Here is a 24,827-nt window from a genome sequence, read left to right on the forward strand (position 1 = left end):
TATTTATACTGGGAGCAGAGGTACTTCTGACCTAGACACAAGCCTGCTCTACTTTTTGAACGCCCCCATTTCTCTGTCCCATTTCCTGCTTCAACTCCTGGCTCTTCCCCCTTTTCACTGCTTAATTTTGTTTGCAGATACAGCCAGTTCATGTTTATAGATGAGTGGGTTGGCCACCAGTAACAGTTTTCCACCAAAGAACCTTCCATCTGGATTTATCTGGTTGACAGAAGGCTCAGATGTGTGTGTGAACAGGCCAGAGTGACAACAGACATATCCCCTGCAACGTTAGAAGCTTGCTTCTGCTCTTTCAGTTGGGGTTTTTGAGATGTGAGTGGCCATTTGCCCTCTCGTAGATTCATGACAATTAGTGGTCCTTATTCTTCAATGGGATTCAACACTAGGAATCTATCAAGTATTGTACTGAGTCATGTGAGGCACTGGGACAAGTCTAAGTTTAATTAAAAGCTTTTTGTCATGTCTAACATATTTGTCTGTCTGAAAGTCAAATAAGGCATTGATGTGGGAATAAACAACATAACGTTGCAAATTTAACTTTGACTCTGCTTGAAAATATTCCCAAATTTGACGGCAAGACAGAGGGTGCTACTCTATTCCCTTGGAAAGGCAAATGAGTGGGGTTCATTTCCTCCCACTAAACCTTATTTGTCTTTATTGTGGTTTCCATAGGCGGCTATTATGGTGCTAGCAAACAGATCTGTAATCAGCATGCAGGGCCACCCTGATCATACACCCATGCATGTGATGGGAAAGTACCACGCAGAGTTCCATGTTTTTGTTTTGCTTTTCCTTTTTTATGTTTATCTCAGTACCTGTGATTCAGAAACTGATATGAATTGTTCCCCTAAGGAAATAGTCTTTTTTTCTTCTCCTTTCTTCTTTTTACTTTTGATTTAGTATTTAAAAAATTAAGTTTTTTAAGATAGATTTTCCTCACAGTATGTTTATATGTAAGTGAAAAATGATGTTATGTTATCTGACTTGGCATTTTAAACAAAATGCAATCCTCAGTAGTGATTGTAAGGCCACACAGACAGCTAATATTAACTTGTGACAGGGTTTTATAGCTAACAAACAGTCCTTATATTAGACACCCTATTGTAATGCACCCAGTCAACACTTGGGGCAAATGTCAACAGGCTGAACCACAACAATATGAACATTAGAGGGGCCAGGAAAAGGAAATTCTGTGGTGGGTCGACGAGTAGACATTGGAACAAGAAGAGAGACGGGAGGGGCGTGTCTGCAACATTTCTGAGGTCTTTGTTGCTTTCTTTACTGTGACTTTATGCTTGTGGTGACAAGATGGAGTGTAGTAGGTAGACTGCCAAAAGAGTGAGGGACCAAGTGAGACTTTGAGAAAATCTATTTCTGTAAGCTGTTTGTTTTGTTCAGTAAATAATATATTTACATGTTATTTTATTTCTTTGTTTTGTACATTTGTTTATTTTTATTTATTTTTTTACAAAAGTTGTATCTGTAATGGATATATGTGCTTATATTTAACACTTTGAATGGAGTAGCTTGTCAACAAAAAAGTAATCTTCCTTTGGGGATCAATAAAGTAATTGATTCTGATACTGATTCTAAAAACAGATTGGACAGACAAGGCTAATCTCTGACAGTCACATGTTTGAGATGCAGACCAAGTCGTGGCAGATTTACCTGATGGTTTGCTATGTTGTTTTTAACTTGTTTGTACAGTGTCCTTGAGTGTTTTAAAAGGGTGGCATTTAAATAAAATGTATAATTCTTAATAATCTCTAAGTAGTTGTTAGTCAAATACATTAAGGCATTCATTTCCACTGGGCATTATTAAACCCGATGCTTCATGTGAAAGATGTTTGTAAAAAACTGGGTCGAATTTCAGTTGCAAAGAAACAACTCTCACTAAGACCGTAAGCTCTTATTTTGTTTTCTCCACACCCTTAGCTTAGGGGCCAACTGTTATGGTTGCTCTGGGTTTGCAGAGACATTAATTGAAAAAGCCTGCAGCTGTTCTGCTGCTCTCCTTGTTTTTCTTCTCTGTTTTATAATGTTTGTAAGCAAAAGTCAAAGAAAGACTAAGCTCTCCCATAGCCTAAATTGAGGTGTGTCCTTCTTTATTTTATTAGCAGTTTACCAATCAACAAATGAATCAGTTTTTGGAAACTTAACTATATCCAATTACATGTGTGGCTAAATTATTGGTAGAGTCAAACACAGCTGGATAATGTCAGTTTCCCTGTGAAAATTTTGTACCACTGCAAACCAAAGCGGAACTCACACTTACTGATCCGCTCAAACCGTAACAGCTTCGTAACCTTCAAACCCTCTTCGCTCATCAGTCATCGTCCATCACCGTGCTTCAGACAGAGCTTCTTTTGTCCTCCATTGGAGGGGCCAGCCTCAGCTGCTTTTCCACACTCAGGAGACCCGCTCGGGACGAGTAACTACTACTTGTCTGTAATTTGAGATTAGGGTACATGAAGTTAAACAGTCTTTGTTAACTACAGGGAGGAATGATAAGACGAAAAATGGGTCTCGCAGGGTAATACAGTTGAGCACTCGGATAGTATCAGGCAAATTTTGTTTTGGATACAAACTACTGTGAATGTTTTGGGAACTGTATGATCGTTGACAGAGATTTCTTTGCACTCACTAACTTATCTCCAGAGTTTTAGGTCTTGGAGAAACCAGTGTCTGTATGTCAAAGATTGAATATAAAAAAAACTTCATAACATGCTAACTGCAAGGGTGTTTACTTGCTTTGTTGCTTGTTTGTCCTTCTGTGAAGTCATGGATTAGAGAATAGCACTGCAGTACCCGAGAAGAGCACTCTCTTTCCCTTTAATTACAGCATGCCTGGTCCAGCCAGAGACAATTGTGCCAGAGCTGGTGCAGGTTCCCACAATGGAGCTGCTGAGTGGAGAACAATGAGTCAAATTCCTGACCATTCCCCACAGGTTTGGAGGCTGGTCTTACGTAGAAAGACAGTGGAGTTACAGTGGCTTTGCTATTCTACACCCAACAGCTTTCCCACTGGTTACCTCAGCAGGCATATTGTTTTTGTGTGTGTGTGCGCCTGTGTCTGTGTGAGTGTGTTACTTGGTGACTGCAACTCCCACTGTGAGCACAGGGAGGGTTCGTGGGGGAAGGCGCTTGTTTGGTTCTCTCTGTGGGATTCTTCTCCCTTTTGTGTAACCAAACCCCTGAGAACGACAAGTTGACCACCAGAAGCAGGACTGAAATTCTTATTGATCTGCACATTTTTGGGGACAGATGGATGAAGGTGGTGAAGGAAGACATCTTGGCTGATTTTGAATGTGTTTTTCATCTCATAAATACAAATCATAGATCCTGATATTTCTTCTACTGAACCTACAGGTCGCACTGCACAATAGGTGTACCATTTTTTTAAAAAAGCTCCAGTCGTTTATAAAGTGTTGAGAATAGGTCAAAACATATTATTTTGCAAGTGAAGGACAACTGTGTTTATACTGCCAAAGTTAAATGCTTAGGGGCTTACAGGTTTCACTCAATTTCCGTTGCGAGACTTTCCAACTCTTTGCTTGCTTGAGTCTGTTTATTCATACACACACTAGAAATGTGTTTATAACCTGTTCAGCATGTAATCAGTGTTTACTGAAGCTGAGTTGGTGGGTGGTAAGAAGACCTCACACTCAACAGCAGGTGTTACTCTAGGAGAGCAACTGTGTGTGCAAAGAATACACCAAGTTGTCTTCAGGACACTGCTTGATTCTTAATTCTCCCCTCTAATAACACCCGTCTTTCTGTAAAATGTAGTTAAATTCAGGAGTCAATAAATAAGATTCTCCCATTTTTAAAATGTGTTTAAGACTATAATATGGGCAGTGTTGAACATTTTGAAATTCCCCTGCTTTCTTCAGACTAGGATAAAGTTAGTATAAAACTAAAATTTTACAGAAAAGCAGATTGAAAGGATTACCATTATAATATCTGAGAAGATTTTCTCCTTTATTGGTCCAGAGAACTGACAATGTTATCTTTGGTAATACAGGTTTTAATTTAAATTCATTGGTAACATATGTTTTTACAGCTTCACTGATGGTGAAGTTATAGTTGATGTTGTCTGTTTTTGCTTCTGCTTCACCCACATGGTGCAGTTAGAAGACAGTTGCCAAGTAGTTTTGAGTCGCTATAAAACTCCTCCAAAGTGTTTCATCTACCGCAGACTTTGAAAAGCACTCACACAGCCTTCTCCTCTGCCTCCCATCCCTCACTTCACAATAAAGTGACACTCCATCTCTTTTACTGGTTGCTCTGTCTTAAATGAAAATTGATAGTCCCCCGCACACCCTGGCAGCCATTGATCGAGGGACAATAAATGTTTTATTAGCCCCACAGTAAGGACACCCACTTTTTTTTTGTTTTAACCAGAAGGTTTTGAGTTCAGAGTGAAGACTGTGTTGGAAATTTTCTTTTTGTAGCCTTGGTGTTGGTGCAGAGCGATGTCTGTACAGCACATCTTTCCTACTTTCAGTCTCTGGTGGTGCTGAAGTGTTTGCTGTTTTTCTGAGGGGTACATAAAGGATTAGGAGAGGAAATGTTGTAGATAACTAAATCATAAAACATCTACATGGAAAGTGGAGAGTCTTTACTGTCATCTAATTTGTTTTCAGACTTTTTAAAGCCTCAGTCTGGTTGGGTGAAATTACATTGTCCGGAACAATTGACATAAATCAGCAGAGGTCATTACTGTGTCTCAACCCACAACCTTCCCTTTTTGACGTTGGGTACGGTTGCACCATTCAACAGGAAATGCCTTTTTAACGCAGCAGGAAGTAGAAATGTTCTTTCCTTGCAAACTCCACTCTTTGTCTTCCCCTAATCGCATTAGGAGACTGGCCCCAGTGTTTGTACTTGGCTGCGGCCGACACTCTGCCCCCTTCATTTTCCGTCTGAATTGAATTCCTTCAGAGGATGCCGACCAGTCAAAGGTTAATCTAACTGTTCTCTGAAGTCTTGCCTGGGAATTAGCATGCTGAGGAATGAGAAAAATGTAATGAGCCTAACTGGTCTTGACTTATGTGCTGGTTAATGGTTTATCAAGTCATGAAAAATTTCCCTTGTGATTCAGGGGGAATAACTCCAGCTCTCATATACACAGTAACTTTTCCCAAGGATTCCAGCGGTTATTAAAAGTCGGCTTTATTGCCACTCTGGATTTTTTTTTCAAAATACATATTTTGTTTTGTAGGTAACATTCCTTCTGAAGAATTTTAATTAGCATTATAAGTCAGCACATTATAGGAATAAACTTTTGTGATTGTGAAAAGTAGAGAAGTATCAAACAACTGGCTTGAGATGGTGGAAATTATGAACATACAATTTTTGGTGTATGAATGATAGAAGTAAACACAAGAATCACAAAAGTCAAGGGTGTATGGCGGCAGTGGATCTGGAGATAAGAATTCATCCTGTCATTGATGGGTTGCTGGTTCAAGACCCCTCTGTATTATTTTTTTTTTTTCTTCAGCAGTTAAATACTACAGAAAAAAAATCCTGTTTATAAAATTTATCAAAATAAAGAAAACTCACCTTATAAAAGACAAGAAATCAGTAAAAATCAGGTTTTAGGGATGCAGCATGAATGAGGATAGCCTTGTAATCAATTCTTATTCTGGTGCATTTAAATGGAACCTAATGGAGGTTGTAATAAAAATATATATATATTTTTTTCTGAGAATCAAATTTTATTAAAATTATAGTCTACCAATATTAATGGTCTAATCTGTGAAACATTAGAACACAAAGACAGAGACTGACATCTGCCCATGGAAGCTTGATCAAAATTTTGTTTGTATCCCTGATAAGATGGTTATCATTATTAAACTCAAACTTTAATTCTTATTGGCAGATTGTAGCATTTACAAGCTGCATCACAATGTCTTTAAAAGAGAGAAAAACTGATGAAGTTAAATGATTTTTAGACACAACTTACTGTTTGTTTTAGAAATCACTGGTAGATAGAAGCTACTGTTTGTATTATTTGTCCGGCTTCTGATAAAAATAGTTTTTGTTTCTGTTCACATTCCCAAACAAATCAGATTGAATGCAAAATATTTGACATATATAAGGCATATTATCTAGCCTAGTCTTATTCTGTAAAACCAAAAACCTTAGTTTACAGATTATAGATTTGCAACAGGGTGAGTCAGACCTGCTGATGCCGTAATGCAAGCAGTTCGATCTTGTTTGGTCAGCGCTGACTAACACATTTGTTTTGGGTTTTTTCTTCTGTATGCAAACTGTCAGCAACAGGTGCACAGTCTGAGTGTCACAGTAGCACAAAAACATCAGGTGCTGCAGTAAAAAACGAAACAACGTCGAGCTCTAAATTCAGCATGGATGCGTCTGCTTTATGTCAGGGCTCCTTAGGCCCTGAAACCCTCGCTCTGACTAATGTTATTTGTGCGAGTGTTTGCGTGTGTGTGTGTGTGGCATGAAAGAGTCAGGGTGTCTCGCAGCTGACGGGCCTTTTAGAGAAGCAGGGCACGGGGCCATGGAGCTGCAGCTGCCCCCTCTCTGTGCGCTCTTTGATGGGCAGAGAGACACGGCTTTTAATTCCACACCCACGGCTAAACACACACATGGAAAAACACACACAAAGGCCCGTTTTTCCCTCCCCTGTTGCAAGGGGGAGGCATGTTTTGGAGGTTTGTTTATGTTGCTCAGCAGTGAGTGTTAAAGTACTTTCAGCTCTACCTGCATCCTATGCTTCATTCAGTGGCTGCAGAAGTTAACGGTCAAACTTGTTGATCTTTAAATAACTGTCCCTGATACTGACACGTTTGCTGCAGGCACCCACGCCCATTAACATCACTCAGCTGTAAATATAGCCTCATTGTTTCAGCAGCTACGCAGACTTAGAGGTTTCAACCGTTGTTCCGTTTACAGTTTGTTTAGTTAACAAATATGGCCGTCCCACCTGTTCCTTATCTGCACTGTGCAGACTTCTGCAATTAAGACCCACGCTAATGAAGCCAGATTGTATTGTTTCTGTTCACCAAGAAAGGGACTGTTCAGGATTTTTGAACGGCGGTTCTGTTAAAAGGTTATAATCAGTTCATACCTTACCTGCAGCTTTGAACTCTTTTCTATAAATTTTATATAAATCCAGAGAAGTTGGTCCTGAAGTCTAAAGCTAAGGTTTAGCTCAAGAGGCCATCTAAAACCAACTCAAATGTGAATTGAACATAATTTTAATGAATTTTTAAACCATTTTCACAATAGCATTGAGTACTTATTTGTTCATAGGCTGATGATTATTTAAACAAAAAAACGAGGTAGAAGGAGGTGTCCCACTAAGGAAATAGAAAATAATTCCTTTATTGTCATTGTACAAGAAAGCACAATGAAATGTAAAAAAAAATAGCAGCTATCAAAGGCAATAAAAAAATTAGAATCAACCAGGATGATATTAGAAAGATATTAGAAATATTACTTGATATGTATTAATATTATGCTAAGAAAATTATGATTTCTCATGGTTTGGATCAATTAGCAATGTTCAGGGCAACAGCAATTGTTACAGATAAAACCCTCTCTTTAGTGCTCTACTCTGCTACCAACAATTACCGTAAGTTGTTTTAAGGCAAGCAACTTAATTTTATTTTAGAGGGCGTTTTTTCTACAGGAACTTTATGTTTCCCCTTTTTGTGTGTTTCCAGGGTTGGATGACAGCTTGCAACAGTATATTAGTAACTTTGAGAGGGAAAAGATCAGCGGAGAACAGCTATTAAAGATCACTCATCAAGACTTGGAGGAGCTGGGCGTGGCAAGGATTGGACACCAGGAACTGGTCCTTGAAGCCGTCGATTTGCTTTGTGCTTTGGTGAGTGAATTTAAATGTGTTCAGTTTGATGTCCATCTTCAGTGATTAAACAGATTATTCATAAAATGTGGCCATAGGACTGTCATTTACTTCCAGACAATTATTTTTTTAGCATTTTCCAGATGACAGTATCAGTGAGAAAATGGGCCAGAGCAGGGGTGGGCACTCCTGGTCCTCAAGGGCCAGTGTCCTGCAACTCTTAGGTGTCTCCCTGGTCCAACACACCTGAATCCAACAGCTGAATCACCTCCCAAGTGCAGTCAGGTTCTCCAGAGTCCTACTAATGACCTCATTATTTGACTCAGGTGTGTTGCAACCTTTAGATGCATCTAAAAGTTGCAGGACACCGGCCCCCGAGGACCAGGAGTGCCCACTCCTGGGCCAGAGGAGTTCATAGAGATTTAGTGCTTTTGTTGGCAGTTTAAAGCAGTGGAAGGATTTTTATCTTCAGCTATTCACCTCTTCTGTCTCATTCCAGGAGTCCAAAAAAAAAAAAAAATGTCTTCCTCTAGCGTCTCTTCATGAAAAGAAAAATTCAAACCCTCGGTGCTTTGTTTTCCAAGACACCTAGGTTTTCCAGCAGCTGGGATCGATTTAGAGTTTTATCACTTCCTGTGTCTTAAAGGGTCCAGATTGTGGTCTTTGCATTTTTATCAGTGTCAGCAGTTCTGACATGGTGTTCTCCTAAAACACTTTACATTAATCGCTTGCGTATGGTGTGTTCTTTGCCGCAAACAAACTTGCATTTTGAAGTCTCCTCAGCGTGAAAATGTCTGGGCCTCGCTCTAAGCAGAGGTTTGGCTCTGAACCTGGTTGGAACCAGCTTCTGTAAAGCATCAGAAATACATATTTCTTTACCATGATTAAATATCTTAACCATGGATGATTCACTTTTTAAGTCATGAATATGGGTGGAAAGAATTTATGTTGAATATCTTCCTCTGTTAGATTTATTCTATAGTCATTTCTAAAAGTATTCCTGCACCTTTGTCACACATTTTGTCACATTGCAAACACAAATAACAGCGACTTTTATTTAGGATAATAAAGTACATTTTAGATTATAATACAATGTATTGAGATTTAACCATCTTAAATCAGCACTGAACAATAAATCTTTTAAAAAATAGTGGATATAGACTCAAATACCTGAATATGTGCAATATGTTTTATTTGGTTTCCTTGCCTTCAAACAACTGAGAGGTGTAATTCAGCCTTTATGGGGTTGCTCTTTAAATTCTTTGTGCATAACTACTGTAGTAGACACATGGAAGCACTTGACTCCTGCACAGTTGTCTGTTTATGTCTATAGATTTAGCATTCATCTCATTTGTACCATATGGAGCATCAATTCAGCAAGGATGTTTATCATTACTGCAGTACCAAGAGCCAGGTTTGTGTACATCCATGCAATATATTGCATCGTGGCAGCAAGAAGAAAGTAGTTCTAATACTTTTTTCCTGAGTTACCCTGCAGTGTTCTTTCAAATGTAGGCAGTTTTCAAAGTCTTAGACAGACATAAACCTCTCCATCTCTCTTATCTTCTGTTGATGTCAAAATCAGAAATTTTGGACTTTCAACAGCCTTTCACCTCTGACTGAGGCTGTGCAGGTTTGTGAGTTTTGTTCATTTCAGGTTTCCTTATTAAGAATGGCTTAAGATTCGACATGTCCCTTGGGAGGAAGTGAAGCCCCCAGATTTAATTAGCTTTCCCTGAGGCAAGGTCATTGCAACCGACAGGAACTGAAGACATCAACACCACACATGCTCCTCCTAAACTTTTTCCTTTTTCTATTAACTGCAAAGTCAGACATTTCCTGTCATGGTAATCTTTTTGACACTTCACCCTTCTTTTTCATTTTCTCCTTTCCGTTTAAATGTTTATGGATATGCACATATAATATCGAAGATTTCACCTTTTTATGGTGTGACTCTACATTCAAGCCCAAATTACATGATAGATGTTCCCACATGAACCCTTCAGGAAACTAAAGCTCATTCTTCTCTTACACCAAAAAAGCTAAGGGCTTCTAACGACTGTCTGGGGACTAAGATATACTTTAAACATTTTTACTGGACATCTCTCTCACTGATGTCTTCTGCAGAGCTGGTGTTGAAAGCCAACATCCCAGAGTTGGCTCTCAAACTCCACCAGCTCACCTGCAAATCATGATATCCTCTTACATGATGCTTAGCCACTATACATTAGTCACAAACTCTAAAGAACATAAGATTCTACTGTTTTGCTTCAAGCATTTTGCAAAAATAATTCTAAAGTTTGACTAAACAAGAAATGGCTTCCGTTCTTGAATGAAAATTTCTGTTTCTGAAGCTTTGAGACTTTAAATGAAGGCAGATTTATAATGTCTTGTTATGCCCTTCATTGCCAGATTATAGTGGTAATTCAGTTATCTCTGTTATTTACTAAAATAAAAACGAGAAATGTGAAAAGCATAAAAGAAAAGGGTAAAGATTCCAGACTTCGTAATTAGGAGGCAAGGTTACAGTTAAACTAAAGGAGTTTTGTTTTTGTTTTGTTTTTTTTGCTCTGCTGGTAATGTAGGACAAAAGCTCTCTAGACATCTGTGAAAAAGTCAGAGCTCCTGTGTGTGTGATTAAACTGCTAATAAGATGGAAGGAGAGGTGTTTGTCTTGGAAAATGCTCAAATTCTCTTTATGCTAAAGTTGCACTTTAACTATGTAAATGTGAAGCCAAAGACTCAGATGATTTCCTCATCTTTTTTTAGGTTCTTCAAATGTGTTTGCATATTTCATTGTTCCTATAAGCCAGTTAGCATGGAGTATTACACAAAGAAAGCTGCTGTTTGAATACTCAAATTATCCTAGTGGACAGAAGATTAGTGAATCAGTTTGTATATACTTCTTTTCGGAGCAGATGTTTGAAAGCAGAATAAAAGAAAACAAATTTCTGGCAATGATTGCCAAACACGTGCTGTTTTACTTTTTGGGAAGCACATTATGCAACTGCCAGGTCATTATAAAGCAGTGCTGCTGGCACAAAATCAGCACAATGTAAGCTGATGCTAAATGAGTGCCAGACCACTGTTTACTCATAGCAAACATTTTATTCTAATACCATTTGTTTAGTTAAAAACATTAGTTTGCTTATGTCACACATTACATTTAAACAAAAAGTGACTTTTGCTCACGTTGGCACTGATTTGTGCTCGGCTCAGTGACGTTTGGAATTGCCGAGTGTAGCGTCCCTGTGCGTGTGAGTTCTCCACAAATAAGAGGAATGCAAAGGCAGGAAGCAACTTGGGCTTAAGAATGCAAACCTGATAAAAATCAAGTGATTGCTTGTGCACATCAAAAAAACAAACAAAAAACTCTGCAGACTCAATGGGAGGGATTTTTTTTATACAATTGCTATTCTCACAGACAAGAGAATAGCATATGTTGTATAAGTTCTAAAAATATACGCTACAATAACAACAAAAAAGGTTCAAAGGGGAAAAAACAGTCAAATCTTTCTCCAGTAGATTCTGTCAGGGAAATGATTACATCCATTTACAGTACAGAAAACTTGTTTTTCCCGGGACTAAAAAGACTTCTTTGTTTAGGGAAAAAGAGTGGGACTGTCATATTTTCAGACTTTATTATTTAAACTGATTGATGTCTTTATAATGCATTTTTCTCATTCAAAGCTTTTAACCTTCTGTTAATCTTATTTCAGAACTATGGCGTGGAAACGGATAACCTGAAGAATCTTGTCATGAGGATGAGAGCTGCAACCAACAGTCTTCACATTGCTACAAATGATCGCAGAAAAAGCCCCCCATCTGAGGGAAGCATGTCTCGCAAGCCACCAAATGACTTCCTAACTTCTGTGGTGGAGCTGATTGGTGCTGCAAAGAGCCTCCTAGCTTGGCTTGATAGGTGAGTGCACTCCATTACCCCTGAGTATTAGACCATATTCCAGAGCATCATCCAGTTAAGCATACCTTAACTAGCTGAAAATTGGGTAATTTTCAGCTAGTTAAGGCTGAAAATTAACTAGCTGAAAATTAAATTCAACCAGTTTTGTTGGTTGAATTTTAGGTACAATAACTTTTTTGTCTGGTATTTTATGCCAGCGTCTTCCAAATTGTTATTGGGGGGTTCATGAAAAAGTCTGACTTTTCTCCACAAAGTTCTGTTATATATAGCTGCTATTCAGCTTTTGATTTAGATGACAGTATCCTCTCCAGTTGACTGGTTCCGTAACATATTATGCATTAAAAGCATAACATATTAAGAAGGTTGTCAGTATTATTTATTTGCTGATTTAAAGTCTCTAGTGACGACTACATCAAGTTTTCAATAGACATGCACCAATCAGGTCTTTGCTGGCAGATACTGATTCCCAGTCTTCTTTCAGTTTTATTCCCGCTTTTCCCTAACACCTGTAATGCAAAAACCTCAGCTAGTAGTTTCTAATCCATCTAGAATAAAGACAAAGTTATCTTCTACTTATGTATCAAAACATTTGTCTGCAACCTTTATTCAGTTTTATTAGTCTTGAAAAAGTACTTTGAGCATGTGCTGTTGATTTGTGTTTTGTTGGAGTGGAAATAGATGGAATTCTTGATTTGTATTGTTTCAATAAATAGGGATTTTTATTTTAGTACTCAACATGCTAATCATAGATAGAAGTCATTTATGAAAAAATTGGCCTGTTCTAATCTTATCTTTCCTTTTTTCTCTCTCTCTTCTTACTATAGGACGCCTCTCACAGGGATCAGTGACTTCACAGCTACCAAGAACAAGATCATACAGCTGTGCCTGGAGTTGACCACCACAGTTCAGCAGGTCTGCATGCTAAAACCATCACACTTTTACCTGAAACCACAAAAACATGCACATAATAGCCTTTTTCCACTGAGCACACATTTTGAGGCATAGACTTTCACATTAAAAGAGCGTTGGAGGAAATCTAGTCTGGCAGCCATGACACAAGCCTGAAGCCAGCAGTCTGAGTACATTAATGCAGAAGCCAGTGTTTTTCTTGGGATGTTTATCCCCTCATGCTGGCTAATGAGGTCACACTCCTGGGCCGCTCAGCAAGGGGTTGTTTATTGCTTGGTGTTGGCTTTCTTTTTTATATATATATATATTTTTTTTGTTGCATAAAACTCCACTTATGTTCTTTAGATGGAAACTGGCAACCATCCTCTGGCTACCGTCTTCTTTTTGCCATGTGGTTTTTGTTTTGGTCTCTTCTGCAGCTTCCAGACATCTTATTTCTCCTCTCTTAAATTAATCCAGAATCTACCAGCTGTTGGCACTATTGTATTGCACACATTTCTATAGACTGAATGCACGGCCTTTCATCTTGTAAGGGTTTGCATTTAGCAGTTTATACGTCTTGTGAACATGGCTGCTTAGACTCCAGGTGTCATTTTAGAGGCTTATTGGTTTGAAATAAATTCCTTTCCCAGAGTGCCTATTTCTTTGCCAGAGTCTGGGATTTCAGCACCTCTGCTGATTTACTGTGGGCAACTCAGTCATGGTCTTTGGAAGAGAAGTGGGGGGTATGCATTTCCCACACTGCCATGTCGGGTGCAGAGGTTGGTGATGGTGAAAGTCTGAAAATCATTGAGCGAATTGTTTTTTTCTCATGGCCTGAGAGGAAAGGAGTTTGGTCAATGAATCTAGCCCAAAGCAAGTAACTAATTTTATCATAAAATACAACTGTATAAAAAACTGTCATAAGTTCTTAGAAGACTTTCTCACTTCATTCACCTTGAAGACCACTGGTTAATAAATTGGGTCCACAGTAGACTGACTAGCTGATTGGTTTTATGATGATGGCGAAATACGGCCTGATGTTGGCTCAGGCTATTCATGAACTCGTGCCTTGAGTTGGACCTTTTTAGATCATCCAATTTATATGTTGCGCTTGAATGAAGCCAGTGTGGAGGGCCATAAAGCTGAGAACACATTACCAATGTTTGGCTGACCGAGCAGAGTGGATGTCATTGTCTTTCAAAGGAGCAACTATTTTAGGCTTCCTGCTTTTAAAGAGAATGCCAATTTTAGTGTTCCAACTTGATCCTCAATACTTGGGTACATTTTTGTGTCTTTAGAAATGAGTAACTCCAAGCCAGCCTGGAACGCAGCTCAAAATATTAAGTTATGTCTGGAATGCAAACTCGAGCAACAGTCCATGACACAGTGTCCACTCAGGACAAAAGTACTGTTGGGAAACTATGCAGCTTCACTGAAAATGAAAGTTTATAATCTTGTTACTCCAAAATACAAAATATAAACAAAGTAACTCTGACACCGAAATACTTTATATCAGCAAGGTAATTTATGCATAATCTGCCTGAATTTTACTTGCGAGGGTTTAATTAAAACAAAGTATATGTCAAAATATTATTGTGAAGACCGTGTCAGTCACACTAATACACCTATTAGTCTGTCCCACAACTATTAGTCTGTGGGAAACACCATGATGTTTCTCACAACACCATCTAAGTGACTTGAAACTAGGGCTGGATGATATGGCCGAAAACATTACAATATAAGTGTTTTATATCAGTAGATGAACTGGTAAATAATCCTACAAAACAGTATGTTTTTAACAGTGGGTTAGTGAGTTAAGAAGAGTCCATCCTCTTCACCAATTTACTTTTATAGAGTTCATCCATATTTCCTGAACATACGAAATAAAGAGTGTTTAGTATGTTGATTTTTTTTGTGTTGCGAATAAATAGCCTCTCATCCGGTAAAACGCCATTGAATGGTGAACATCTTCAACAGGGCGCTGTTTCAGATGCTACATCATCATCCCTATATGGAAGGGCTTCCTATTTTAGTGAGCATGGCTCAGTTCATGTGTTATCAGTCAGAAAAGTACATTTAAAAATTATTTACTCATTTTGAACAACAGTAAAGTGCGATTACCCGTTTCATTCCTTTCTGACTCTAAGATATTAGTCAGAAATTAATAGTTATTAGTGGGCAAATAATTAACCAGAATAACTTAAGAAAAATGTTAAAATCATTGCCTTACATGAAAAACAAATATCAGGAATTCAGGCTTGAAGTATCTGGAGTTTTTATTTTTATTTTTATTTTTTTACTGTCCCTCGGTCACTTCATGCTAGCAGATCAAAGCTGCACACAGTCATCTGATCCACGCTGGTTATGGGAGTATGTGTAATCTAAGGGATCAGTGTATGCTGGGAATTGGTCCTCAGTTTCTCACAGTCCTTAGCTACTATCCTGCTTTCATTTAGTTTTATATTTGTGATAAGAAGTTTCAGTAAATGTTTGATGGCAGACTGGCCAGATTATGTCTGCAGCCTATAATCAAACTGTTTTGGTTCGAGATCTCTTGAAACATGTATTTTTAGTCCATTCCTCTTGGCTCAGTCAGTCATGTTTTCATCCAAACACGGGCCTCACTTTTGAAGGAAATATGCAGTTGCTTGTTTATACAAGCATAGATTCTTTCTGAAACCACCATATGGCGTAGGCTGACATTAGAAATTAGATTGCATGGAAACATGTTTTTGTTTTTGTTTTTTTTTTACGAATTGGAGGATTTGTATTTTTTTTTTTCCCTGCATAACCATGTTTGTAAAAGCATTTTATTTTCCCTCAAGAAATGTAAACATGGCAACATTAAATGTATACGGAAATAAGAAGCAAAGAGTTCTTTTAAATTATGTAAACTTTGAAAATATTTAGGAGTTATAAGATGCTTCTCCCACATACGGCCATGCAGTTCTTGTCAGTGCAAACAAATCAGCAGTATGGCAGGCCAAGTGCTTTTGCAAACAGATGCTCCCCTTTAACCCTGTGGAATGTGCAAAGCTATGGAAATACAGAGAAATGTTCTCGACCCCCATTCGCTGTCTGCACAATGGATTTACAAAGACCAACAGAACTGCTTTTGTTTTTGGGACATGCCCCAACACGTTATAACAGTTTTCTTTACTTTGTGTTGACAATCGCTTGTGGTTTTTGATAACTTTGAAGAAATAAGAGACTAAGGTTAAGTAGTTGTTTTTTTTTCAGCTGTCAGGATTCAACAGACTGTTGTCCTGTATTGTGAACGAAGACTGAAATTGGGGTACCTTATAATAAAATAACTTCCATAACCCCCACAGTCTTACTGCCTCAGCTGTGTCAAATCCACACAGTGGATAATTTCCAAGCTGACTTAGCTGATTTCTTTTTATCTGAATAAATATCATCTGAAGGTTTCTTTACTTCCTTAATGCAATTCAAAGAGTGGATTTCTTATATCAATGTATTGCACACATTTATTTCTGTTAATTTTGATGGTTATGGCTTGAAGCTAAGAGCTTTTCAATTAATTTGCGATTTATTGAGATGCATTTTTACATCTAATCAGTCAGTATCATACCAATATTGCCTGCGTATGACAAGGAACTGTGGAAAGCTGCATTACATTTCCTTGGGAAAAAATGGCTTTGATCGACAATTTCTCAGACTACAATCACACATTTTTTCTCTGCTGTTATCTTTATGTCATCACTATATCCGCTTAAGAACCATTTAAGCTCCAGAGCTCTAAAATGAACCAAGGAGATCTTTATGCAATTATGGCATCCACAAAACGTGGCCAAAGGGGTAATTTTATACTACAAGCTGTTTATTTGTGGGTCCTCCCCATTTTTCTTATTTCTATATATGGGATTCTGATTATATCGTTTTTAACTGAACCATATACTTTTTCTGCCTCTCTCTCTCAAGTCATAGAAAACCTTCTCTCTCTTTTGATTGTTTACTGCTCACAAGTTTAATCTATTGTCATTTCTCCCCTGTAACAGGACTGCAGCATCTATGAGATGGAAGAAAAGATTCTGGAAGTTGTAAGTATACCATATCTTTTTTTGTAAGTCCTTAAAATCAGAATCAGAAGTTCCATTATACATTCTTATACTGCAGAAAAAAGTCTTTTTTCTTTTTTTTCTTTTTTTTTTTTTACCAAAGCAGTTGTGTGACTTGCTTTCAGCAGATCAGATCCTTTTCTGGGTGCAAAGAGCAGACAGGTCCATAGGGTTGCCAGCAGAGGGGGTGGCTCTGCTACACCCTAGCTATCAATCAGGGTTTCCTGTTGCAGACGCTCTGTAAACTCTTTTGGCAGAATAATTGGGCTATCTAAAAGTATATTAGTACTGTATAGTATATCTGCTCAGTACATTACTCTTTTTACTTGAATTGCAGCATCTGTGTGCTACTGAACCACTAAGTCCAAACACTGTCCACACCTTCTGAATCTTCTTCCAAGTGCTTAAATGGGCGTTGGGTCAAAATATTTTCGAGGCTACACCTGTCTTGTCTGTACATGCATTTTCCTTCCACTCAACTTTGAATTAATATACTTAAACACAACACACTGTCAACAGTTTCTTGTGCAGCAAGGCATGTTGAATAGGATGTTGTCTGGAAAACAGTCAAGATAACAGTCTTCCCAATGATAATAAAGCCATAGCATATAATTTCTGCATTTAAAATGAACTTGATCACAGTTTACTAAGGTCTTAGACTTCATTGTCCAACTCTCGAGTCATTTTGCTGTACTTGTCCCCCTGCAGTCCAAGACTTTGAACAACATCTGTGACCAGACCGTGAGAACCACATCGGACCCCCTCATGAGCCAATCTGCCTGTCTGGAGGAAGTCCAGCTGACCAACATCAAACCTGGCGAGGGGCTGGTGAGGAATTCATAAGAGTTTGTCAAATCCTGCCTTTTTTATATATATAATTCCCCAGGAATGCATGAAATGCATGTCAGATTGTGGCCTTCCACTTTTCCGTCATCCACGTGTCTCCCTCTGGGAATATTGTGTTTAAACCACAACCACAATTAAGGTTTGGGTGTTTGTTTTCCAACCTAGGGAATGTACATCAAGTCGACATACGATGGTTTGCATGTCATCACTGGAACTACAGAGCATGTAAGTATAACTGTGAACTTAAAAAACACATTCAGCCTTTCTCCTTGAAGGATTTATTTACGTCTGAGACTTTTTTCATCCTCCTCCTCGTTTGACGTGAGAAAACAAAGTTTCAAAATCTGAAGGAGATAAAGGTTGTGTAAGGGGAATTGTTTGTGATTTCACTGATAAGAAAATGTCACAAACAGTGTCTACACAAAAGCCTACCCTTTTTAAAACCCACATTAAGACAACAAGCCAGTGACTAATGCACAACCATCACTTCAACAGTGGGATCTTAACGCCTCCAATCTCGGAATGTGAATCAGAATCTGAATCATCACAAATCATGAGAAGTTGATCCTGTCTGGCCTCGGTGTGATGAGAAAAACAATTAGAGAAATAATTCTTGTCTGCATTTCTTTTACAGTCTCCTGCAGACCTTTCAAGGAAGATCCATGCAGGGGATGAAGTGATTCAGGTCAACCAGCAGACAGTGGTGAGCTTAATATCTATTATTGTAAACTAAATACAAGTTATGGTAATGGTAATAAGATTAGTAATTAGTGGTTCTATCTTGTTGTATCTTGTGTTGTTGACACCTTACAAGAAGGAACAGCACTATTTTGGCAATTATATAAATCTGTGGAGTCAGAGGTCACACGTAGGGCTCCCCAAGGCTCCATTCTCAACCCACTGTTTTTATATCTAGATTATAGATTTTTACCACGTATCTTTCAATAAATATGTTGATGACACACAAGGTTTATATCTGTGACACCACATGACCACGGTCACTTACAATTACTCAGTAAGCATGTCATTTAGTAAGTGGAAGGTTCTGGACACTTTCTATCACTGTTTTATTATTTATTTTGGTCCCATGCATGCAGAGATAGCAATAACTCCTCAGCTAGACTCAATAAGATTGAAATCCACATAGCACACATGAAACCTAACTGTTGCTTTATCCTCAGAATTAATTTTGTCTCCAAATAATGTCTATTTTTTCAGTCCTGTTACTGTTTACAACAGTGTTTCCAAGAAAATAAAATATTATTTTATCAATATTTTCTAAAACTTTTCTCATTTCTTAAAACTTGTATATTACTTTTGTATGATTAAGTGTTTCTATCACTGTTTTATTTTGATAACTTGAATGCAACCTTTGTTTATTTTAGGACTACCTTGTACATTAATGTTGCTATATAAAATTATACTTTCATTGCCTGTTCGATCAGGTTGGATGGCAGTTGAAAAACCTTGTTTTCAAATTGAGAGAAGATCCCAAAGGCGTGGTTCTACTACTGAAGAAGAGGCCGACAGGAACTACAAGCTTCACCCCCGCCCCACTTAAGAACATGCGCTGGAAGCCCCCCGTACCTCAGGTGAGTACTTGCAGACCCGTCTCTTTCTCAGGCTAATCGCTGTCAACTAATTATTAGCTTTTTAGGGAGTTGGTTCCAGAATCAGCATGTTCAGACAGAGCCACCCTGAGAATGCTGCTGGCTGAGCTCAATACACTATTGAGCTATATCTTTAGGTACAACAAAAGAGGAAAAGAAACTCCCATGAAGTAACTCAGTCTGATAGATAAAGCCGCCTGTTGTAATGTTTTGGTCCATTTATCTTATTTCAGTACACAAAAAAAAATGGCCCAGGTGTTTTATTACAAAGAGATGGGAGCATAACATGGTAAACTAACTTTATTTTCCTAGAGAAAACATCCCAAACCATTAAAGGTAACTCCTTTAATGGTTCTATTAATGGTTCTCCCATCTATTGATTTTTTTCCTTATTTTTACATTATTTGTATGACTTGTTTCAGATTGTCAAATTGTTTTAATTATTAACAAAATACATTCTGGATGACTATAAGGTACAGTTTTAAAACAATTTTATAAAGGAGAAAAGGTGCCCAAACCAGCCTGGCTCTATGTGGAAAAAGTTATTCCATTCTAAACTTGACCGGTTAACAAAGACTGTAATCAGGAGCTTGTAATGATTAGCAATAAGTCTTTTATATTGCTGTGGAGGAATTTTAGTCCACTTCTCTGTGTAGAATTGTTTTCGATCATGAACGACATGTTTAGGGTTTTACCACAGCATTGGTGCTTTGACTAAGCCACTTCAAAACGTCCTTTTCTGAGCCATGTAAAGATGGACTTGCTGCTGTGGTTTAGATCATCCTGAGTGACTAAAGTGTACTTGAACTTAAGGTCAGGACCAAATGCTGGACATTCACTTTGTGGATTTTCTCAGGGCGGTTTGGTTTGCACAGGATTATTATATAATCTTTCCTTTAATAGATGAAATCATCACTTGAAAATGTCTCTCTTTTTTTTGTATTTACTCAGATCATTATTGTCTGATTTTTAAAATTGGTTTACTCTAGAACATTTTAGTGTTATTAAAAATAACAAACAAAGCAACCTGGAAGAGATGTACATTTGTTCTACTTCATCTTGTGAGCCCATCAGACCTGACGTGAGGCTATCTCTGATCTGACTCCTGTTCTAGTCTAGTCTATTAGCCCGCTGTAATCCTACACTTGCAGTTTTCACGCTGTGGGACTGTGCTATCATGCGTGGCCTGCTTGATAACCTGAGAAGCTAAGATGAGAGAATAACAGATTTGATATCTTTAAGCAGCAGAGAGAGGTTTGGGGAACAATGGGGAAAATAAACACCAGCAGCTTGTTTTAACAGGTTCTGGAGGAAATCAGAGTTAGACATCTCAGTTTATCTTTGATAATGAGGCTTCAAAGCCAAAACAGAGCCACTTCTTTCAGCCTGACTCACAAAGATTTAGTTTTACTACATATTTTTGCTATATTTTAAACTAAAATCTTAATAGGAACCCCTATGAAATATGAAGTTTTTATTGGTATATCAATTACTGGGTAACAGGAACAGTTTTTCCATTTAAGGCTGAGAACTGCAGCAGATAAAAGCCAAATATTTAGTTGTTGAGTCGGGAAACATAACTGTGGTAAATGAGTGAATGTCTTATTTTAGACTTCACTTACAATCTTTCCATACCTCAAGCAAGAAAATTTATACTTGTAGACACACACAAGCACTTAAACGTCTCACCGCATATGGTGAGCTCCTCCCTTTTACCAACAAGTTATATTTAGGCAATATTTGAAGGTGGAAAAAGCACAAGCCAAAAACCTAAAAAAAAAAATAAAATGTTTTTGACTGTGATTGATGTTGAAGCTGGATTTATTGTGGGCTGCACCATGTAATCAGAATGTAATAACTTATGTAAAAATATTTATTTTACAGAATAATTCCTCTCTGATCCGATCCCAGTCCCCCGCAGGTTCAGCTAATGGTTCTACTAAAAAGGAGAAGCCAGCTATTATGGACTTGTACATTCCTCCACCGCCTCCAGTGCCGTACACTCCACGGTGAGCCATGTCTTCAACTCTTTCTTGTGGTCTTTCCTTTCTCCTTTGTGTGTTTCTACCCTTCTTTGTATCAACATAACTTTAAACATTCCTAATTTACTTCCATTTCTTTGGGTCCATCTTTACTTCCTACCTTTTGTGTGTCTTATGTCTCTTGTTTCATTGTCTCCTATGTACTTTAATTTCTTTAGTATTTTTTTTATGTTTCTTTCCTTGTGTGCTGCTTTATTTTAATGTATTTATTTTTCTCCTTTTTTCTATTTTTGTGCGTTTTTGTTGTAGTTTCTGTGTTTTTATTCAAAGCCAATGCAGTACAGAACTATATGCCACAAATTCATGGTGCCCTGTGGTATCTTGTATTTTAAAGTTAATTTAAAAGGCTGAAAATAGGAAATTTAGTCAGGAATTGCTGAAGAAATGCTTCCCAACAATGTCTTATGATGCAACATCTTTTAAGATCAGACCTATTTAGACCATATTTGATTCATAAATAGTGGGCTGTAGTCACGTTTTCACATCTCCTTTTCCTCGTCACTACATATTCTCAACTGCTCATCTTCAGCCCACTCTGCATCCCACACTGCACACTTTTCTCTGTTCACTTGGATTAGACTTGTTCATGTAACACTATTTGTTTGTAAGTCATTGTGATCTACTTCTTTTTTCTTATTTTTTTTAACTGATGCCACACAAATGTAAGTTGAGCTGTGATTAATAAGCAGACATTTGTTTCTGCGTGCAGAGAGATGAGATCAGACTCCCTCTCCAGCATCAGTAAAAGACCGAAGGGCTCAGAGTCACCCAACTCCTTCCTGGACCAGGAGAGGAGACAACGTACCGCCATCACAGATTATGACAAGTTAAACTCCGGATGTCCAATTGAAGCCACCGTAATCCAGCCCAGAATGAGGGAGCATAAGACTTCACGTGGTCAGTGTCTTAAATAAATATTTTTCTGATGCATAAGTACTCAGAACTTTCTGAAAATTTAACTTACAAATGTGACATTCTTGTCTCAAGGTAAGCCAAGGCCACTGTCGATGCCAGCAGATACTTGTGTTGCAGCAGTGGACACATATGCCAAGCCCTGGGCACATGGCAGAAAAGGTATTCATATTTTTAATTACTGGTTTGCTAATTCTACTGCCATTTGAGATTGATTTTAACTAATTCCTATGTTTCCACGAGAAACGGACAATTGGATACTGTCTTCAGCTTTTATATATAATGTTTAGTATAAAACAAAATTATAATTTCTCAAATGTTTCACTGTAGATGTTTGCTCTGCTATTTTAAATGATTATCACTTCAATTTTAGAGGTATTTTTTAAAAGCCCATCTAGGGACAAGTGCTGCTGTTTTGTTCAGTTTGTCTATGTTGATATGCGTCTGTCCCTATCAAATAAACTTAAATAAATAAAGACCTTATACTTGGAGCTATCTATGCACATCACTGAAAATCTCCAAATAATTTCAAATTCTTCTGGCAAAGAGAAGATTAAACATATTGTTCTGTTCTATACTGATTTATTACCTAATAAATTGACATGTTTAACTATTTTAAATACTGATTACTAGCTGTTCTTCAGGGAATAAGCATGCTTCATGAGGGATAGATTAGGATGGCTCAATAGGCCAAACAGTGCAGTTTCACTGTAAAATCTTAAAGTCTCTGGTTTTTACTGAGGTTTACCTCCTTGTTGTTAGCAGACTGTATTGACAGCCACCATTGCTCAACACAATTTGAAACTGACTAACAGTTGTTCTTTCAGTAATAACTTCCACTCAAGGGAGTGTTAATATTACTGTTTGGTATGTTCACAGACAGAGAAAAGGCTTTCAATCATAAATCTGAAACCTTTAATTGTCAAATCAGTCGATTTTGGTCACCAGACAGTTTTTCTGTGGATCTCTTATAAACTTGAATACATTCTCTGGATTAAAGTGTCATTTCAAATGATTCTTTAAATATTTAATGAAAGTAGTCCATGGAAATGTTTGTCAGTCTTTTATTATCCCGGACATTGTTAGGTCTGTGGCTAAACTGCAGCAGCTTAAAGAAATTCTTCTAAAATTGCATATTTCAACAAAGGAATGTACTGAGGATTTTCTTGACTATCTTTTGAGTTGTCAGTTTTTATATAAACATGATGCTAGCTTTATATATTTTTCTTTTGCCTCTTTGCTAAGAATCTTTTATTGTCTTCCTTCCTTAGGTGAGGACCTGCTGTACAGATACCTCAGCAACGAGCGGATTCCCACCATTGCCGAGGAGGTCCCGTCAGCATCCTCGCCCTACAGGCCTGCGAGGGAGCGCCAGCTCGTCCGAGTGGACCGCATCCGACACAGCTGCTACTATTCCAACTCAGACCTCCACAACAGTGCCACCATCCCCTACCAGGAGGACACGAAAAAGGCCCCCGTAAGCCCCATCTCAAAGCGCACCCCGGCAGAGCGCTCACTACTGGTCAGTTGGATCACGCGGCTTAAGCTGTTGACTCACTGATGATGTGCTTCCTGTGCCAGGGCTTCTTGTTCTTGTCCTGTGTTCTTCCTGAGTGCCTTTGACGTTTAAACGTCCAGCTGTTTTTTAGCAGCTTCGGGCTCTCTCACTCTCCTCTCTGACCCCAAACCTCCATAACTTCATGGTGTTAGGGCTACTACCAACTACTGCTACTACTACTACTACTTCTACTACTACTGCTACTACCCACAATCAACCTTGCTTTGTAGTAGCCTACTCACTACATTAAGTCATTGCCTCTTTAACACTGCCCTCAATCCTAATCTCAGACTACAAAACTTCTGAGAATCTGTTTGCTCAGGTCTAGAAAAACCTTGGCTTTGTTCTCTTTGTAAACTTCTGTGTACATATTAAGTTATGTAATTTTTCCATTGAGATGTTCTCTGAAACAAATATATATTTAATCACTTGAAGTTCTTTAGTTATGTGGTTCTGTAGTTTTTCATTTCCAATAAATTATAAAGTGAAAGTAAGTGGAGAAAAATGTTTGATAGAAACTGCTTTGGATTTTTATATTTTTCTTTCCTGAGTATATATATATAGTACTGTGAGCAAGCATTTTTCACTTGTAGATTTCTTTTGCTTTTTTGTTGCTTACTTGTTAATGATAATCAAAGAAGCCCCAATATCAGACAAAGATAACTCATTTATAACTTTATAAATGGAAAAAAAAAACACTTGACCCACCCATTCACACAAAGGACATGTGTACTTTACAAAATTTTAATTATAATACTGTGATTTGTTTCCCATCTGTTCTTGAATTTCTAAAAAATTACTTAAATTTCTCAGTGTAATAAATTTTTTAACCCTTGATTCAAATAATGTCTAAAAAAATTTGGTCAAATAAGGTAAATTTTTTATTTAATGTGGGGTTGATTACTTTTTCTTTCTTTGTTTTCTTTTTTTTTTTTTTTTTTACAAATGACCGGATAGGTTTGCGTAGGTTTAAGTATGGCAAAGAAAAAAAAAAAAAAAAAAAGCAAAAGCAGGAGAAATTTTAAGGTGTTGAAAGTTGTTTTCACATCACTGTACATTTCGGTCTGCCACTAGTTGCCTCTTGTAAGCTATGCATAAGGTTTCTGCGG

At 37.8% G+C, this 24,827-nt stretch overlaps 1 protein-coding gene across 2 annotated transcripts in view; it reads left to right on the top strand.

Annotated features, from left to right (window-relative positions):
* The window catches only part of LOC122845759 (connector enhancer of kinase suppressor of ras 3-like), a 33,367-nt gene extending 8,556 nt beyond the window's left edge, over positions 1 to 24,811 (top strand). Inside the window, exons 2-13 of one of the 2 annotated variants that reach the window (XM_044142157.1) lie at positions 7,716 to 7,879; positions 11,578 to 11,780; positions 12,605 to 12,692; positions 16,691 to 16,732; positions 17,459 to 17,578; positions 17,762 to 17,821; positions 18,231 to 18,299; positions 19,042 to 19,188; positions 21,091 to 21,215; positions 21,958 to 22,145; positions 22,236 to 22,322; positions 23,432 to 24,811. In XM_044142157.1, the coding sequence (XP_043998092.1) occupies positions 7,716 to 7,879; positions 11,578 to 11,780; positions 12,605 to 12,692; positions 16,691 to 16,732; positions 17,459 to 17,578; positions 17,762 to 17,821; positions 18,231 to 18,299; positions 19,042 to 19,188; positions 21,091 to 21,215; positions 21,958 to 22,145; positions 22,236 to 22,322; positions 23,432 to 23,721 (1,583 nt within the window). In that variant the 3' untranslated portion in view covers positions 23,722 to 24,811. The remainder of the gene's footprint in view (positions 1 to 7,715; positions 7,880 to 11,577; positions 11,781 to 12,604; positions 12,693 to 16,690; positions 16,733 to 17,458; positions 17,579 to 17,761; positions 17,822 to 18,230; positions 18,300 to 19,041; positions 19,189 to 21,090; positions 21,216 to 21,957; positions 22,146 to 22,235; positions 22,323 to 23,431) is intronic. The other variant, XM_044142158.1, reaches the window with a different exon arrangement.
* Positions 24,812 to 24,827: the final 16 nt, after the last annotated feature.

Source organism: Gambusia affinis, linkage group LG16 (genome assembly GCF_019740435.1).
Source record: "Gambusia affinis linkage group LG16, SWU_Gaff_1.0, whole genome shotgun sequence".
Taxonomy (NCBI): domain Eukaryota; kingdom Metazoa; phylum Chordata; class Actinopteri; order Cyprinodontiformes; family Poeciliidae; genus Gambusia; species Gambusia affinis.